Below are 19,878 nucleotides of genomic sequence, written 5' to 3'. Positions count from 1 at the left end.
CAAGGAAAGAATATTTTATGTGTCAGTATTAATAGAAAATTTGAATGGTATTAAAATGAAAGAAATGATAAAGATAAAATTGGCAGAGAATATAAAACTTTATTTCCATTGCTGTCACTGGTTTGAAATGCATCCTCTGATTCTGTTTCCCTCTCCGTATTGGTACTTTCCCTTCTTCACGGGATTGTGGTTAGAGAGAATATTTTTTGAATGGAAAGAAATTATTTGCAAATATAGAGTTTTAAAGAAAAACTTGAGAATGAATGTATCTTCATAATTAGATTCAGAAAAAACCCAAAAAACCAAAAACCAAATGAGGTCTACAGTGACTCTTAAAAGGCACTTTAAATTTAAAAGTTAAAAAAAAAAATCCTCTTACTTAATCCAGTTCATCAGCTCCACTGTATCTGGATCATAGAATTCTCTCAACTCGGAGAGCTCATCCATCATTCCTGGCCAGAACTGAAATTAAAAACAAAACTAAACAAAACCAAAATCCACCCCCAGACCCACAACTATCACTAGATTAAAGTGAAAAAGGAGAAACTGCATATAACTTGTGAACTAAATAAACGTGGTAACTGGAATATTAGAACTACTTCACTTCTGCAGTCAACCCTTCTAGTGTAAGTGAGATGAAGTCTGAGAAAAGTTTCCAAAATTATTGTGAGCTGGAGCTAATTAGAAGTAGAGGTGTTGCCAACTTTAAAAAATGAGCTTTTATTTTACGCTAATAAAAATGCTATTGTATGTGGTGTTAATATCTAGTAAAACATTAATTTGGATATGACAGGAATAGCAACCATGAGAAAGTTCACAGGATATGAGATAAATGTGACTAACTAACTTCATGTAATTTATCTTTAAATGTAGAATGTACCCTGTAGAAGACAGCACCATTTTAGAGCTGCAAAAATGCTTTGGAATACAGAATCTCATTTTATCCTCACAACTCCTCAGGGAGACAGATGACGCAGAAGGCATCATCACCATGGCTATTTATTTTTCATTTTACTAGTCTGGAGACCTCGGCTCAGAGAGACAGATAACCTGAGTTGCTCAGATCACAGTGGCAGAGTCACAACTGGAAACTTTTCATTGTGTGATATGGTGATTATATTGTTTAAACTAGAAATCTGGACAAATGGTTTGATGAATATTAACATAATTACAGGTACAAAGGGAGAGAAGAATATTTGAAAGTAGGACGGTCCAGGAAAATCTGGTACATCTGAGTATTATATTTATGCCACTGGTGCCTCCTACTCAACTTGAGTAACTTAAGCTATGCAGATATAATGTAAAAATACACTCTGAATCCACTGCTTTTCTAATATAACTTGTCTGTGTAATTCAACAACTAATTAAATGTTCACTGTTTTATCAAATGGCAGTTGGCTAAAAAGACTTGATCATCTAAATACATGCTAAGGTGAACTGCAGAACTCATTTCCTATATTGGAATAGAAGCCCAGTGATAATGTATCTACATTTCATTAAAGTTGCAAGTATAATCTTTTTTATTTAAGAACCACTAACTGGAAGCAAAGTGGCACCTGACTGGTCTATGGATGTTTTTTTAATCCCTATCACTTTCTTATCTTGTCATTTCATCTTTGGCCATTTTTACTACTCATTCATATCTTGTCTCCTGGGTGGGTAAGTCAGGAAAATTGCTGGTGCTTGTGACAGAAAATCAGGTGTCAGCACTACTAGTCCTAGGTTTCAGAAGAGATGTAATAAAAATTACTGATTAAATGATACCTCTATAAGATTCCAATTATCCATTATCCCTATTAATTTTGATAACAACAGAATACCAACTTTTAAATGATGTTTTAATTATTTTTGTATAAAACATATTTTGAAATCTGTGAATTCAGTGGTTATTAGATATTTTTCTAGTTTGAAATTTGCTGTTAATTCTGAAAATGTTAATATCTGGTAACACAGTCTTATGATAAACTTCTTAAACAACGTGAAAACAAATGTTGAATTAACTAAATGCTGTTCCTAAATGATCAGCAGTGTTTATATGAGATTTTAGGTATCCAAATAAGTTAATTAACATGAGAGCAATAATGTTATTAAACTCTTGATTTTAGAGTGGAGACTAGCACATACTTTTCCCTTTTAAACAGGATTATCCTAAGCAGACATATAGCAAAATAAGTATTATGAACAAGAAAATTTGAAATCCTCATTATAGTGCTATGTAAAACTTAAATCAGGCTTTGAAATATTAGTTCATATTTCTTACAGATAAATCTGTTCAATAGTTGGAAAACATATTCAGTTTCATACATAAGATCTTTATTTTCTTTGTGATTTTGTATTAAAACACAAACACAGTTTTGAGAAGCTGAAATACGTAAACTGTTTTATACAGTGAAAGCTGGATGCGTTAAGATTTCTCCTGAAGTCCAATACCGAGAGAGGCGAGGCCATCTGTCTTCGGAAGGATTCTTCAGAATGACTACTAACTCTCTTACTCAGGGTACATCTACAAAGATTCCCTGAGGAAATGATGGCCTTTTCAGTGCTATCATTAGTTCTTCCATAGCACTGGTTCTCAAGAGGGGCTGGGGGAGGGATTCTGCCACACCCGCAAGGGGACATTTTTGATTGTCACAACTGGAAGCTGGTGCTATTGGCATGTAGTGGGTAGAAGATACGGATGCTGCTAAGTGTCCTATAATGCACAGGACAGCTACTAAGACAAAGAATTATCTAGACAAAATGTCAACAGTGCCGCTGCTGAGAATCCCTGTTCTCTGCAAGGGGTTCTCAAGTTTGACGGTGCATTAGCACCACCTGCAGGGCTGGTTAAAACCTGGATCACTGGACCCCACTCCCAGAGCTCCTGATTCAGTAGGTCTGGAGTAGGACCCAAACATCTGTATTTCTAACAAGTTCCCAGGTGATGCTGATGCTGCTTGTTTATTTCTTCTATAATGTCCTTCCTCAATGTTATCAAGAACAAGAGACTTAAGTCCTCAAGTAGCTATTAAAAAATCAACAACTTTTCAAATAAATATTTGAGACATAAAGGAACTCAGCCTATACACAGAGACAGTGGGAAAGGACTGTTACGGTGTGTGTATGTCTTTAGTGGTGAGACAGGAATGATGATGAGCTGCATCTTCTCTGTGAGGAGGGTGCTTTATCCCTCAGAATCAATGTGTAATAAAGCTACCTCATTCATCATTAAACATATACTCTGCCTAATCCTTAATTGTTGCTTTCCAGATGTTTGTAAGAAGTTTCATTTATTTACCGTAGAGCAATAAAATTCCCAGAGGCATGGTGGCAGAAATGACCTATTTCTATGTTTTCTAGTATCTGGGAGTTGGCACAGTGGTCCACCCATAACAGCAAATGTTTTGATAGACAGGAACACGATAGAACATAATTTTTTGAAATATTTACAAAAGAATTGTCTAACAGTGACTATCACACATTTCTTTTAGCCTAAAACCTTTGCTTCAAATAAAATCTTACATGAAAATATAAGCAAATAAACCTAGAAGTTGAGCTGCCATAGCTGATCCTTTCTGTAGGAGAGTCCCACCCGCCTCCCCACTCCCTTTAGCTGCCCTCCCAAATCAGGAACTGTACACAGTAGAGTTTGAAATCCATTGTTCTGCCTTAAAATAAAGTTTGAAGAAAAAAATCTAAACTTAAAAAATATGTAAGATTTTTTTTTTAAAAGAGAGCATAAGAGCTCAGTTGGATAAAACAATCCTAGCTACCTGCCCAGGTAACAATTCAAGCCTCTAAATCTCAAAGGTGTGATGAAAGACTCACTGTCTCATATGGAGGAGTCTCAGAATTGAAACACAGTTAATGCTGTTTCAGAAATCAGTCAACTGAGAATATGAAGAATTTCTTTATTTCCTACTGAAACTGAAGGACATAATAAGGCTAAACTTAGACTGTATTTATATGTGCCCAGCCCTCTTACAAAGATGATTTTAAGCATCTAATAAAATATGTAGGTTAACATAAGATGCATTTTAGGATCTTACTCTTATAAAAAGCATGTAACAGGGAAAACTAATTTTTCTCCTTTATTCACCTCAAAATAGGTCTGAAAACATCTTTATTTTCAGAATTTGCATCAGCTGACTAGTAAGTCAAAACGAAAATTAATTAGAATAATTAAATTGTAGTATTTTTTGTTATAATGTTTTTACCTGTTAAATCCCATTTGGGGAAGAACATCAGTCTTCCTATCGATGTCAACTGCCATAAGAAGCAGCTAAGTAGGTATTTGTAAGTTCTGCAAAGCACTCTACTTGCCAATGACACACAAAGTACACTGAGTCAAAGCAATTATTCTGCTAAATAGATTAAAGACAGGAATGAGGACAATCAACCTTACCTTATAGCACAGATACAGCAGTATTAATATCGGTATTGAATATCGCATTATACATATCTATATAAGAAAGACATTATTTAGATTACAAGTGTTTGGAATATTTTTGCTTTTACATTTTTGCTTTGTAAATACATTTTTTTTAAACAACAAAAATATAATTTAACAGAGCATGAGTCTCTGATATGCAAGACAACTGAGTCAATCATTCATAAGCTATTTGTAGCTCCTACCATATTGCCACCTAGTGAATTTATAGGGCAGAACCACCCAGAACTGCACTTATGGGCCATTAATCATTACTGTACACTTAGTAGTAATTATGTTTATATTATAATACTTAACAATAATAGCGATAACTCTGGATAATGGGATTATTGGTGATTTTTAATTTTCCTTTTTGTGCTTTTCAGTATTTCCAAATTCTGTATAATGAACATATCTAACTTATGGTCTGGAAAAAAATGATCTAGAAATAAAGCTAAAATTAAAATTATTTTAAAATAATTCCTTATAAAATCATAATGTATCAATTATTTGTAGCTTTAAATTTTAGTATCCATTTTATCAAATTGATGTATGGACAACTGAAAAAAAAAAACCCAACAGAATTGATAATTAAAGAAATACTAGAAGTCATAAAAATGAAATGGAAAAAGAGATAGCACTGACCCTCTTTGGGTTATAAAGATGGATCAACTTCAGAAGTAACTCCCATATTTCAGGGCTGCATAAGCCAAATGATGCAAACACACACATATGTGATGTCCAGAGGTACTTCATTCTGTAAGAAGAGAAGCAGGCAAAGGTCAACAGTGCTAGCTGTGTAGAAACCTGGAGTCTGAGACAGTTGTATTATTTGTGATAGTAAAATCTTACTAAAACTATGCAGAAACCGTTGCCAAGGGGTTACTTATTAATTCCATTGCCTTTTGAGAACCATCATATAAATAAAAGTAGAGGAATATTGGCAATTAGGAAAAAACTGGTTATAAATACTATTTTGTACTGGGAGAAGATAGTAAACAAGGACTTTTTTTTTTTTTTTTGCGGTACGTGGGCCTCCCACTGCTGCAGCCTCTCCCGTTACGGAGCACAGGCTCCGGACGCGCAGGCTCAGCGGCCATGGCTCACGGGCCCAGCCGCTCCACGGCATGTGGGATCCTCCCGGACCGGGGCACGAACCCGCGTCCCCTGCATCGGCAGGCGGACTCTCTACCACTGCGCCACCAGGGAAGCCCCAACAAGGACATTTTTATGGGAACCATAATCATTAATGAAGATGATCATCAGTTCCCAAATTATATTGCTAAACTATGTCAGGTAAAGAGTGGTCAAGTAAAAAAATAAACAGATAAAACAAAAATACCTCATTGTACTCAATGCCAAGAATCCAAACAGAATCGTATGTATTAAATTGTAGGCAGTTTCTGGTTTCAGGCCGATTCTGTACTCTCCCATTTTATACATGGATTGCTGATTTGTAGAATCACTGCATAAAATAGTACATATACAAAAATTAAAGCTGGGTAACTAATTTTAATTTAGTTAAATCTTTCTTAAAGAAGAAGATAGAAGGACTTCCCTGGTGGCGCAGTGGTTAAGAATTCGCCTGCCAATGCAGGGGACACACGTTCCAGCTCTGGTCTGGGAAGATCCCACATGCTGCAGAGCAGCTAAGCCCATGCGCCACAACTACTGAGCCTGCGCTCTAGAGCCCGCGCGCCACAGCTACTGAGCCCATGCCCTGCAACTACTGAAGCCTGTGCGCTCTAGGGCCCGCATGCTACAACTACTGAGTCCACATGCAGCAACTACTGAAGCCCACGTGCCTAGAGCCCATTCTCCACAGAGAAGCCACAGCAATGAGAAGCCCACACACCGCAATGAAGAGTAGCCCCCGCTTGCCACAACTACAGAAAGCCTGCGCACAGCAACGAAGACCCAACGCAGCCAAAAATAATAACTAAAAAAAAAAGAAGAAACCTATGCCTTCATATATTTAGAAATGTTTTATTTCCCTAAGATAAAGTGAATCAGCTCTGATCAATTTTGAATTTGTTTATGAGGCTAAAAGTGTCATAATATAAATGCATTAATAATTAGAGTAACTAAAACTGAACAAATTTCATTTTAATTTAAGCAAAACCTTAAAGTCCTTCAATCCTTTAAATTATAAGAGATAGCAAAAAAATATTATTTTGGAATCACTGAAACTACAAGAGATCTTTAGAGATGTCATAGTAGTTACTCATATCTTTCTAGTTTTTACAAGTAAAAATGTATCCATGAACTTGGAATTCAGTTCCTTTACGAACCAATGATCACATTTTTAACCTACCACAATACCTCATTACATATAACTAACATGATTTTTTAAAAAATTAATTTAATTTTGGCTGCGCTGGGTTTTTGTTGCTGCGCGCGGGCTTTCTCTAGTTGTGGTGAGTGGGGGCTACTCTTTGTTGCGGTGTGCGGGCTTCTCATTGCGGTGGCTTCTCTTGTTGCGGAGCACAGGCTCTAGGCACACAGGCTTCAGTAGTTGTGGCATGCGGGCTCAGTAACTGTGGCTTGTGGGCTCTAGAGCGCAGGCGCAGTAGTTGTGGCGCACGGGCTTAGTTGCTCCGCGGCATGTGGGTTCTTCCCAGGTCAGGGCTCGAACCGTGTCCCCTGCATCGGCAGGCAGATTCTTAACCACTGCGTCACCAGGCAAGTACCCTAACGTGATTTAAAAAATCAAATATGGCTACATTAAGATGACTGCACCCATAAAATTAACAGTAACCCTTCAACATCATCTAACACCCAGTTCACGTTCTATTTTCTATTTATTGCAATAGCTTTTTTCAGGTGGTTTTTTTGAATGAGGATCCAAAGCTTTCATACTGCATTTCATCAATGTCTCTTTAAATTATCTTTCAATCAATATAAGTACTCCCCCCTCCCCACTTTTAAGGGCATTTACTCGTTGAAGAAAATGCACAATTTGTCCTATAACTTCCTACCTTCTGGATTTGGCCGATTGTCTCCTCGTGGTGCCATTTTATATTATTTCTCTATTCCCATGTTTCTTATAAACTTGTAATTAGATCTAGAGGTTAATTATTAGAGTCAAGTTCATTTATTTTGGCAAGTACACTTCATGGGGATATGATGTATTCCATCACACTGGGAAGCACGTACTGTCTGGTTGTCCCCACTTGAATGATGTTGAGATGGATGAGTGGGTTCAGATTTGTACAATTTGTTGTCAAGGGGAAAAGGAAACAACAGTAAGGGCTGCCAGCTTAGGATAAAAATAATACTTCTATAAAGGCCCCACTTATCCTTCACACAAATCCAATAGACTTGGATATGTACAATGCTTCTATGTAACTATAGACCTGTTATTTCCTGGAAATCCTCTTTTTCACCACCCTAGATACATAAGAAAATTAAAATGATACTCTATGGTAATTTTCACCACTGGTGATAATCTTTACTTAAACGTTATATATCACAACCCAAACTCTGGCTTCCACTGATACTAAAAGATTACTCCAGACAAGAACATACCCTCTCATCCTCCCTTGATACCTGGGAGAATTCTGCAACACCTCTCCCGGTGCCCACAAATGAGCTGGAAAGCTCTATTAATCCCATGAGTATAGAACAGGGTATCCTTTTCAGTTATATACTACACACCAATGTAGATGTGGTGTATAAACGTAATGGTACCATCCTTCCTAGTACTAGAAGGTAGAAATACTTTAAATACTTGGCATTGATAATATATCCTTCAAATTACTTAGACGTTAATTCACATTGAGACACTATAATTCTTAAATGACTTTAATTAATGTAGTGCTTTTCTCTAATAAAGTCCTAGTATCCCTACCTAGTAAAATCTTTATCTATAATCATATACCAAATAAGCTTCCAAGGACGGCCCATAGGTTCACGCTGAGCATGGCAGACATTTTCACACAACACTGCAGGCCAACTGAACTTTCTGCTTTGCATGCTGTCTAGAGTCCTGTCGACACCTGGTGTGTCTGGAATAACATTAAGTTACACTGTCTAGAATAATTTCCATCTATTTTCATGGGGCTAAATTTTTATCTTGGACTCAGTATAAAAAGAACACTTCTGAAAGATACTAAAATAGTTTATAGTCAGTGAAATAGCTTCATGGTTCAATGTTGCTTCATTCTTAATAATCATAAAACACCTCAACTGATCTGGGCTCATTGTAATGACTTTCTCCCAGCACAGCTCTCCGGTGGCTGCGAATCACAGCTCACCAGCACCTTAACTGGCAAGGTAACTACACAGGAAAAGGGCTTCCTTCTGTGCTTCATTACTTTTCCACAAATGACAGTAGCTTCAACTTCTTACACTTAATCTTGTTTCAATTTAACATGGATAGTAAATGCAAAAACCTCCATCAGCTTGATATGTAGGTGTTCTTCATACTCCCTGACTTTCTCTTTTAAGTAGATTAGCAGACATCCTAAGTTTTAAAACACTGTCAACTAATACTTAAGACTTTTAGTAGATGCTAATAATTATGGTCCATTCCAACTTTATAAGCCCTTAAACAAGATGCAACAAAACAAATAAACAATGGTTAACTCTTGACAGTTCATGAGAAATAAAAAAGGTAGCTGGAGAAAGAAAGGTAGAAAAACACAGGAAATTAATAATGGGAACAAAACAGAGAGACTACAAGTCAATAATAATAACACTTGATAATGATAGCTGAAATCTACACAATATACTCTACGCATGAGGCACTGCTTTAAGTACTTTATGTAATTTTCATTTATTTATTTCTCACAAAACCCTGTAGAGTAAGTACTCTTAGTGCTCTCATTCTACAGAAATGGAAATGGAAATAATGAAGGGTTATGTAACTGGCTCAAAGATCACATTGTTCCCGAGTATGCGAGCCAGGATCTCAACCCAGACCTGTGTGCATGGCATCTACTACTTTTTACTGTCTCTTAACTACTCCACCCTTACCAACTGAGAGTACAGTCCACGCTAACTTGGGTACGTTCCCCCTTTAAGATGACTGTACTCTGTTCTGTATCTGATGTTTTGATTTTCAATTTAGCAATTTTTCTGCAACACAGAACAAGTTCATTAAAGCATAGAATTAGGTTTCTGAAATATGCCATACCTGAGATTACGGAAGGCAACAGCTAATGCTGCAATCACTGTGATGGACAGAACAAATATATAAGCATAAAAAAGCAGAGTATCTGAAAGCCTTTCAAATGTATTAAAAGGCAGAAGGCCAAATGCTTCTTCACACAAATACAGGTTTGCATCAAAATCTCTAGGAAACAAAGGGAAAGCAAAGTATTAAATTCAAGTACAAGATAAGTAAACCTCCAACTTTTCCTCAAAATAAGCCTGAAATTAAGAACTGATAACTTACATTTTAAAGACCCTGCTGATTTAATATAAAAAGCAAACACAGACTTTAAATTCAGTCATACCTTGTTGCTCCAAATCCAAATTTTGCCTTCAGAAATTTAAATATGTGTTCGTCTGACTTGAGGTTAAGAATTTTCTATCGGGGAGGGAGAAAATAAAAATTGCTATCAGTTCTTTATGCATGGTTTTCTGATAATTTCCCATTGAATACACATTTTCAGTGCTCCATTTCATAGGACTGTATGTGTGTGTATGTGTAAAATTAGTAAATGTTTACAATAGGTCTTAGAACTGAGAAATTCTAAGGCAGGGATTTTTTCATTAAAAAATTCTTTTATTTAAGTATAGCTGATTTACAATGTTGTGTTAGTTTCTGGTGTACAGTAAAGTGATTCAGTTATACATATATATGTTTTCTATTATGGTTTATATTGAATACAGTACACTGTACTTTACAGTAGGAACTTGTTGTTTATCTATTTCATATATAGTAGTATGTATCTGCTAATCCCAAACTCCTAGTTTATCCTTCCTCCAACCCCGTTCCCCTTTGGTAATCCTAAATTTGTTTTCTATGTCTGTTCTGTTTTGTAAATAAGTTCATTTGCATTATATTTTAGATTCCACATATAAGTGATATCATATGGTGTTTGTCTTCCTTGTTCTGACTTACTTCACTTGGTATGATAATCTCTAGATCCATCTATGTTGCTGCAAATGGCATTATTTCATTCAAAAGCAGGGATTTTCAAACACCCTCCATTCCTATTTTTTTTTTTAGCAGAATCGTTTTTGCAAACAAAATCTAGGCATAAGTTCAACGTGCAAAACAGATAAAAGATGAGGTTCTTTGGTTTCAGGGAGAGGGAGACAGCTGAAGCCCAGTGAGTACAACTTTTAAAATCAGAAAACCGATAATATCATGATCTGAAACCTCCAATAGGAACATAGCCCACAAAGCCTATTTTCCTTTGGGTTTTTCTGTCTGCAGATACAATTGATATAAGACTCATTCTTTCAAAGACAATTCAAGACACAGCAATAACCCTCAAGGGGTGAAGAGACAAATGCCAGTGTTTATCATTAGTGAGTATAATTTTAATTCACATTATTTTATTTTTAATTTATGGCTTACAAAAATTCATATAACATAAATGGGTGAAGAAACTGTATCAGAAGAAAAATGACGATAGAAAAGAAAATAAGATTAATCCAGAACTGAGGTTAGTACACAAAATATATTCAGTAGATATGAGCCACAAATCCGGGCTCATGCATTCTAGTAGCAAATACAAAGAGGGAAATAAAAGCATTTATGCTACGCACAGGGTCATAAGATTAAAACAAACCAGTTGCTCAAGAGACATCCTTATAATCCTAAAACTGAGACTCGAGAAATTTTCCCCATGGGTACGGTAAAAACAGCGAATAGTCTCAAAGACTATTTTTTAAAATTCTTCCAATTGTAGGTAGCTGGCACAACATCAAGTGCAATTCAGTAGGCATTATTCTTTGGGGAGTCAAAAAACAGTGGTCCAGACAAGTAGCTCTCTCCTGGCTTAATCCAGGCACAGATAACTGAACATGTAGAGTGGTGAAATGGATGGACTGCATATCTTTCAGCCAGTCTTTCAGAAATGCTGATTGTTCTGCTCAAATGTTTTGTTTTTTATTTTAATAAATTTTATTTATTTATGGCTGCATTGGGTCTTTGTTGCTGCAAGTGGGCTTTCTCTAGTTGCAGCGAGTGGGGGCTACTCTTTGTTGCGGTGTGCAGGCTTCTCATTGCGGTGGCTTCTCTTGTTGCGGAGCATGGGCTCTAAGCATGTGGACTTCAGTAGTTGTAGCATGCAGGCTCAGTAGTTGTGGCTCTCTGGCTCAGTAGTTGTGGCTCGTAGGCTCTAGAGCGCAAGCTCAGTAGTTGTGGCACACGAGCTTAGTTCCTCCGCGGCATGTGGGATCTTCCCGGATCAGGGCTCGAACCCATGTCCCCTGCATTGGCAGGTGGATTCTTAACCACTGAGCCACCAGGGAAGTCCCTCAAATAAGTTTTTGATAAGTAGTGAACTATATGGAGTTTAAGAAAATAGTGATAAGGACCTGGAGTGGAGGTGTTTAATGTGGCTGACTGAGTGAAGGGTCTGTTTTTTCTTTGACAGTCAACAGACAGGGAGAGAGACTGCCATTCTCTTACAGAAGAAGAGTCTGTCATGTACATGCAGCTAGCTGTCTTCTGTCCCGAGACCAGCCTTCCCAGAGGGGCGAAATCATCTCAATTAATCAATGTGGTTCCGACAGTAAACCCAGTTTATTTATGAACTTACCCCAATAAAAATCATGTCTTTTTTTTTTTTTAGTACCATAGTACAGAAAACGCTCTAAAAAGTAGAAGCTTTAAATTTAGAGCAATACTTGTTTAATGCTTTTAAAGCTGAGTTTTTAAAAAGTTTAATAACTCAAAAGGTGGGTTCAAAGTAGAACATGTTAAGAGCAAATAGAAATCAAGGACTAAAATCAAGAAAATAATCCCATTACTGAAACAAAGGTAAAACTGAGTCTGTTTAAAGTAAAACTGGTAACTCTTTAGTCATGCTAAATTAAACATGTCATTTTATTAACCTACCTTAATAATGTTGTTGAGAAAAAGTGTCAAACATAAAACCACAAATGAATGTAACAACAGTTTCCCAAGCCTATTAAGGAAGCTTCCAGTTTTCAGGTTTTTCTAGAAATTAAAAGAGTTGAGTTTCAATTTTTTAATTTTAATATAACTTCATAAACATTTAAGATGAGATTACTTAAGAATTTAAAACATTGGGTCACACAACATATAGGGAAAATATAACCTAATTTTCATGAGGTTATTACATTGTCTTAAAATTTGTCTTTTTCTAATAGTAAATGAATCACTTAATAATAAGCTCCATATGATGAGGAAATGTGTCCTAGTCCTTTTTTTTTTAAAGACCTCTTCAACCAGAGTATGGAGTCGGCCACTTAGAAGGTACTCAGCATATACTGACTGAACTTGATCCACTGATTCACCTTTTTATCCACTGATTCATATATCACAGACTATAACCCATTAAATAAAAGACCTATATAAAAAAAGTAAATTGTGCTCTTTGATACATAATAGTTTTCTTATAACCCTCAAATAACTTTATGGATTATCAAATATAATAATATCTAAACAGTTCAAATATAAGTGATGTTTATTTATAATTAAGGTTAAAAGGATAAATGAGAAGTACAGTTTTTAATAGTCAACTAAAAGCCTGTTTTTTAAAATTTTGTGAAGATTTGTCCATAGCAGCTCTCACTCAAAAGACTAATAACAAAATGTATTTATTCTTCCCAAAATGGAAAACAAAACAGCTTCTTGATATAAAAGTGCTTATGAGAAACGTTTCTCATATGCTTATAAGACAGAAAACAGGCTTTGCAACATTATTAAGGAAAAATAACTAACTCTTAAATTTTATGTAAATTTAAGAGATTTTAATTATATAATAAAGTCAGAAGATGAGGCCAATGTCAAACATGTTATTCTAGGAAATGTCCCATTTTTTTCTAAAGGTATTTATTTGGAATCTCAAAATTCTCAAAACAGAGTTAATTTTAACTCACTTAAAAATCAATAATATGATACGGAAGGATGGGGGAAAGAGTGGTGTTACTACTTCAAATAACAAGGTGTCCACCAACTTTAAAGACTGTGACAAACACATTTCCACAAAGCAATATGTTCTTCTCACTCTTGAGTTCACACATGAAAAAAGTCAACATTTTTTTCTCTTTTATTCCAACTTTAAACCAATGGCAGTCAAACAAGTATCTCTGGCTAATCCTGAATTTAATTAAGATTCCAATTTTCTAAGAAATAATAAACGTCAAAACAAAGGAATGGCAGATCAGAAAGCCTGAAAACAAATGCTATACCATGCACTTCAAAAAAAGCAAATAATGGCCTTACTGCTTTTTAGTGGGAATTTGGTTATAAATTTTCCTTTGTATACTATATGAAAACAAGGTCTAAACAACCACACAATTAAAAAAAAAAGTTTACTTTGATTAAGGACAAAAAAAAGTCCTACCTGAAGTTTTCTTGCAATTAACACCGAAAGGTTAAAACTGATAAGCAATGATCCGAGAATCATGGAATTAAAAAACTGAAGAATGCAGACAAGGAGTAAACCTGTTAGCTGTATACCATACAGCCATGTCACCTGCAACAACCAAGGATTAGATGGTTAAACAGATTTTTATCAAGAGACTCCCACATGCTGACAGGTTGGTCACTAGTTGGATACATCTCAAGTTATAAATAATGCAGAAAACACACCTAGCATCAAGTAATACAATCTAAGAAAGGAAGATAGTAACTCTTTATTTACCTTTTAATTACAGAACATTTTAAACTTTATAACATTAAGAAGAACAGGGATATATGAAGTAGAGGAAGCAAACAATGGTATAAATATATTCTAGGAATAGGCAAATGCTGTTTGTAGTCTTTAATTTTCTTCTAAATCCCTTTACAGTTATGGCCTATAGTATTTTATTGTATTCCAACAATCAGTATTTTTACCGTACTCCATTATTTCCCAATCTTCCCTAATGACTAATGATGAGCATCTTTTCAGGTCCTTATTGAACATTTATATATCTTTGGAGAAATATCTATCTAATCTTTTGTCCATATTTTAACGTTGAAAGAGTTGTAAGAATTCTTTATATATTCTGGAAATCCTTATTCAGATATATGATTTGCAAATATTGTCTCATATTTTGCGAGTTGTCTCTTCACTTTATTTTTTTTTGCTGTACGTGGGCCTCTCACTGTTGTGGGCTCTCCCGTTGCGGAGCACAGGCTCCGGACGCGCAGGCTCAGTGGCCATGGCTCACAGGCCCAGCTGCTCCGCAGCATGTGGGATCCTCCCAGACCCGGGCATGAACCCGTGTCCCCTGCATCGGCAGGTGGACTCTCAACCACTGCGCCATCAGGGAAGCCCATCTTTTCACTTTCTTGATGGTATCCTTCCAGGTACAAAAGTTTTTAACTTTGATGAAGTCCAATTCATCTAATTTTTTCTTTAGTCACTTGTGCGTTGGGTGTTATATCAAAGAAGGCTTGGGCTACTCCAAGGTCATAAATATTTATTCCTATCTTTTCCTCTAAACATTTCATAGTTTTAGTTCTTAAAATCAGGTCTATGATCTAGTTTGAGCTAATGATTGTGTATGGTAAGAAGAAGGGGTCCAACTTCATTCTTTTGCATATAGATATCCAGTTATCACAGCACCATTTTTTTAAATGGGGTTTTCCAATTTTTTTAAAAAAATTTTAATTTAATTTAATTTTTATTTATTTATTTTTGGTCTCATTGGGTCTTCGCTGCTGAGCGCGGGCTTTCTCTAGTTGCGGCGAGCGGGGGCTACTCTTTGTTGTGGTGCGTGGGTTTCTCATTGCGGTGGCTTCTCGTTGCAGAGCACAGGCTCTAGGCATGGGGGCTTCAGTAGTTGTGGCACGTGGGCTCAGCAGTTGTGGCTCGTGGGCTCTAGAGCGCAGGCTCAGTAGTTGTGGTGCACGGGCTCAGCTGCTCCACAGTATGTGGGATCTTCCTGAAGCAGGGCTTGAACCCCTGTCCCCTGCATTGGCAGGCAGATTCTTAATCACTGTGCCACCAGGGAAGTCCCATCACAGCACCATTTATTGAAAAGATTACTCTGTCTCCATGATTATCTTGGCATCCTTGCTGAAAATCAGTTGACTGTTTATTTCTAGTCTCTCAATTCTATTCCATCGATTTATGTCTATTCTTCTGCTTGTATCACACTGTCTTGATTACTGTACCTTGGAAGTTAAGTTGTGAAACTGAAAAGTGTGAGTCTTCCAACTTTGTTCTTTTTCATGATCTTTTTCGCTATTCTGGGTCCCCTGAGTTGCCATATGAATTTTAGGATCAGCTTGTCGATTTCTGCAACTGGGATTCTGAGAGGAACCATGTTCAATTTGTAGATCCACTTGGGGAGTATTGCCACCTTAACAATAGAAAGTCTTCCAATCCATGAACATGGGAAATCTTTCCAATTTATGCAGGTCTTTAAAACTTTCAACAGTGTTCTGTAGTTTTCTGGGTATAAGTCTGCACTTCTTTTGTTCAATTTATACCTACATATTTTATTCCTTTTGATGCTTTTCCTTCTACGAAGTATTTGTATCTTTTGCTCCCTTTTTCCATAGGGGTGTAAATATTTTCCTCATTAAATCTGTAGGAACTCTTTAAGCATAATGACTCATTCAGGAATACATTTTTTTAAAATAAAACTTTTTTTGTCTTTATTTGGATTACGATGTTTTTTGATGCTGGCAGTCTTTTTTTACACCAAGTAGGAATATTCAGAGAAAAAAGAGCAGTCTGTGTTACAAGATTGCACAGTTTTATAAATGTACAGTCATCCATTGGTATCTGTGGGGGACTGGTTTCAGGACCCACAGTGGATTAACAAAATCCTTGGATGTTCAAGTCCCATGGTCAGCCTTCTGCATCCATGAATTCAACCAACTGCAGAGGACTGTATATATTTATTGAAAAAATCTGCACGTAAGTGGACCCACGCAGTGACACTCATGTTGTTTAAGGGTCAACTGTAATGATATCCTAGGTTCAAGAGAAACACTGCGGGTGATCAGCCAGAAATGTAATACTGAGCAGTACCGTATACTAGAAAGTTGTGGATTATCAGTGGTACTTTTTTTTTTTTCCCAGTGGTACTTTTGATGTTCCTTCTCAGGTTCTATTAGTTCAGAGTTTAGAAACAAGGCAGCAATAATACATTCTTCCTATATAGAATAATCAAAATTTTCTTCAATGGCATACTCATGCTCTTCATTATCATTCATAATTAAACATGATTAACATTTTTTAACATTCATAAAATATCAGGGAGTATGATAAATGACTCACTTATATCAACTCATTCAAATCGAGGCAGTTGGTTCTAGAGTCTATGTTCTTAACTGGCTAGAACATAAGTACTGCCACAGAGAATCAGAACTTTGGTATCAAAGTGTGCTAACATTGAATGTTTAATGCTCCAAGGGAATTATGAAGGTCTGTAGTTTTACTGATCTTTTGAAAGAACTAGCTTTTTATTTCGCTAATTTTCTCTATTGTTTTTATGTTTTCAATTTCATTGATTTTTGTTCTTTTCTTTATTGTTTTCTTCCTTCTGCTTGAGTTGGGGTTATTGTGCTCTTCCTTTCCTAGTTTCATAAGGTGGGAGCTTGGTTATGGTTTAGATTTTTCCTCTTTTATAATGTGTGTAGTGGTACACATTTCCCTCTTAGTGCTGCTTTAGCTGCACCACACAAGGTTTGATATGTTGCATTTTTGTTGTCACTGAGTTCAGTGTTTCCTCAAGGCTTCCTCTTTGACCCATAGATTATTTAGAAGTGTGCTGCTTAGTTTCCAAATATTGGAAATTTCCTTATCTTTTTGTTGATTTCTAGTTTGAATCCATTGGTGCAATCCATTGGGTATTCTGCTGTTGTTGGGTGGAATGTTCTATAAATGTTGGTTAGATCCTGTTAGTTGATGGTGTTGTTGAGTTCTATATCCTTAACGATTTCTGTCTGTTTCTCAATTGTTGAGAGAGAGGGGTGCTGAAGTCCTCAACTCTTTTTGGGTTTGTCTGTTTCTCCTTTCCGTTCTGTCAGTTTTTGCTTCACATATACTGTGGCACTGTTGGTTAGTACATGTACATTTAGGATTGCTATGTCTTCTTGGTGGATTAATACTTTTATTAGTATATACTATTCTGGTAATTTTCTTTGCTCTCATGCCTACATTACCTGATATTAATATAGCCACTCCTACTTTCTTTTGATTAATATTTGCATGCTGTGTCTTTTCCTACCCTTTTATTTTCAATCTACCTATACTGTTTGTTTGAAGTGAGTTCCTTGTAGAAAACAATTGGGTTGTGCTTTTTTAATCTATTCTAACCCATCTCTGTCTTTAAATAGTTGTATTTAGATCATTTACCTTTAATGTAATTTTTTTAACATCTTTATTGGCGTATAATTGCTTTACAGCATTGTGTTAGTTTCTGCTGTATAACAAAGTGAATCAGCTATGTGCATACATATATCCACATATCCCCTCCCTCTTTCTTGCATCTCCCTCCCACCCTACTTATCCCACCCCTCTAGGTGGTCACAAAGCACTGAGCTGATCTCCCTGTGCCATGCAGCTGCTTCCCACTAGCTATCTATTTTACATTTGGTAGTGTATATATGTCATTGCCACTCTCTTACTTCGTCCCAGCTTACCCTTCCCCCACCCCGTGTCCTCAAGTCCATTCTCTATGTTTGCGTCTTTATTCCTGTCCTGCCCCTAGGTTCTTGAGAACCATTTTTTTTTTTAGATTCCGTATATATGTGTTAGCATATGGTATTTGTTTTTCTCTTTCTGACTTACTTCACTCTGTATGACAGACTTTAGGTCCATCCACCTCATTACAAATAACTCAATTTCGTTTCTTTTTATGGCTGAGTAATATTCTATTGTATATATGTGTTATTATTGATATGATAGGTCTTAAATCTGCCATTTTATCATTTGCTGTTTGTTCACTCCGTTTTCCATTTCTGTTTTCTTTTCTGCCTTCCTGTGGGTAACTTGAATATTCTTAGAATTCCATTTTTACTTATTTATAGTATTTTGAATGTATCTCTGTGTACAGATTTTTAGTGGTTGTTCTGGGTTATTACATTATACATTCATAACTTATTACAGTCTACTAGTGTGGACATTTTACCAGTTTGAATCAAGTGTAGAAATTTTACCTCAATTTAAGTCCCTTTACTTTTCTCATTTACAACTGTCATAAATATTTCCTCTACATACACTGAGAACCATAAGACCATATTATTATTTTTGCTTCGGCTATCAAACATAATTTAGAACACTCAAGATGAGAGAGGAAGTTTATTATATTTATTCATATTTTTACTTTTAATTGCCTTTTCTCTCTTCCTGATGTCCCAACATTTCTTCTTTTATCATTTCCTTCTATTTCAAGAACTTCATTTAGCCATTTTTTTTTAACAATAGGTCCATAGGTAACAAATTCTGTTAGTTTTCCTTCATCTGAGAATGTTTTGCTTTCTCTTTCTTTCCTGAAAGATATTTTTGCTGGCTATAGAATTCTGGGTTGACCATTCTATTCTTTCAGCACCATGGTTTCTGATGAGAAACCAACTGTCGTTCAAACTGGTTTTCCCCTATAGGTATCACTTTTCTCTGACTGCTTTCAAGATTTTTTTCTTTATCTTTATTCTCCAGAAGTTTGATTATGATGTATCTTGGCATTGGTTTATTTGCGTTTACCCTATTTGACATTAGCTCAGCTTCTTGATTCTGTAGGTTTTGACAAATTTGGGAAGTTTTTGACATTCCTTCAAAAAGTATTTTTTTTCAAATACTTTTTCCAGCCTCACTCTCTTTCTCTCCTTTTGGGGTTCTGATTATATGAATTAGACTTCTTGTTACGGTCCCATAGGTCTCTGAAGCTCTGTTCATTTTTTTCCAGTCTATTTTCTTGTTCAAATTAGTTCATTTCTAAATTGTCCTGTCTTCAAGTTCACTGATTCTTTCCTCTGACCATTCCAGTCTACTGTTGAGTCCATCTACTGAGTTTTGGGGTTTTAAAAAATTTATTTTAATTAATTTTTTTTTTGGCTGAATTGGGTCTTCGTTGCTGTGTGCGGGCTTTCTCTAATTGAGGCAAGCGGGGGCTACTCTTCACTGCAGTCTGTGGGCTTCTCACTGCAATGGCTTTTCTTGTTGTGGAGCACGGGCTCTAGGCATGTGGGCTTCAGTAGTTGTGGCTCGCGGGCTCTAGAGCGCAGGCTCAGTAGTTGTGGCGCACAGGCTTAGCTGCTCCGCAGCATGTGGGATCTTCCTGGACCAGGGATTGAACCCATGTCCCCTGCATTGGCAGGCGGATTCTTAACCACTGTGCCACCAGGGAAGCCCATCTATTGAGGTTTTTATTTTCATTAT

At 36.2% G+C, this 19,878-nt stretch overlaps 1 protein-coding gene across 2 annotated transcripts in view; it reads right to left on the bottom strand.

The window, feature by feature from the left end:
• DPY19L3 (dpy-19 like C-mannosyltransferase 3) overlaps window positions 1-19,878 on the bottom strand; it is a 73,844-nt gene that overhangs the window by 14,114 nt on the left and 39,852 nt on the right. For both annotated transcript variants that reach the window (XM_027079293.1, XM_027079292.1), the window contains 8 exons: window positions 13,903-14,034; window positions 12,429-12,530; window positions 9,868-9,941; window positions 9,546-9,704; window positions 5,751-5,873; window positions 5,054-5,165; window positions 4,385-4,441; window positions 380-462 (listed from right to left, as the gene is read on the bottom strand). In XM_027079293.1, the coding sequence (XP_026935094.1) occupies window positions 380-462; window positions 4,385-4,441; window positions 5,054-5,165; window positions 5,751-5,873; window positions 9,546-9,704; window positions 9,868-9,941; window positions 12,429-12,530; window positions 13,903-14,034 (842 nt within the window). The remainder of the gene's footprint in view (window positions 1-379; window positions 463-4,384; window positions 4,442-5,053; window positions 5,166-5,750; window positions 5,874-9,545; window positions 9,705-9,867; window positions 9,942-12,428; window positions 12,531-13,902; window positions 14,035-19,878) is intronic.

This window comes from Aethalodelphis obliquidens, unplaced genomic scaffold, assembly GCF_003676395.1.
Source record: "Aethalodelphis obliquidens isolate GAN/ISIS:26980383/991018 unplaced genomic scaffold, ASM367639v1 scaffold43, whole genome shotgun sequence".
Classification (NCBI taxonomy): Eukaryota; Metazoa; Chordata; class Mammalia; order Artiodactyla; family Delphinidae; genus Aethalodelphis; species Aethalodelphis obliquidens.
Note: the sequence above shows the minus strand (reverse complement) of the source record. Positions and strands in the feature narration are given on the sequence as shown.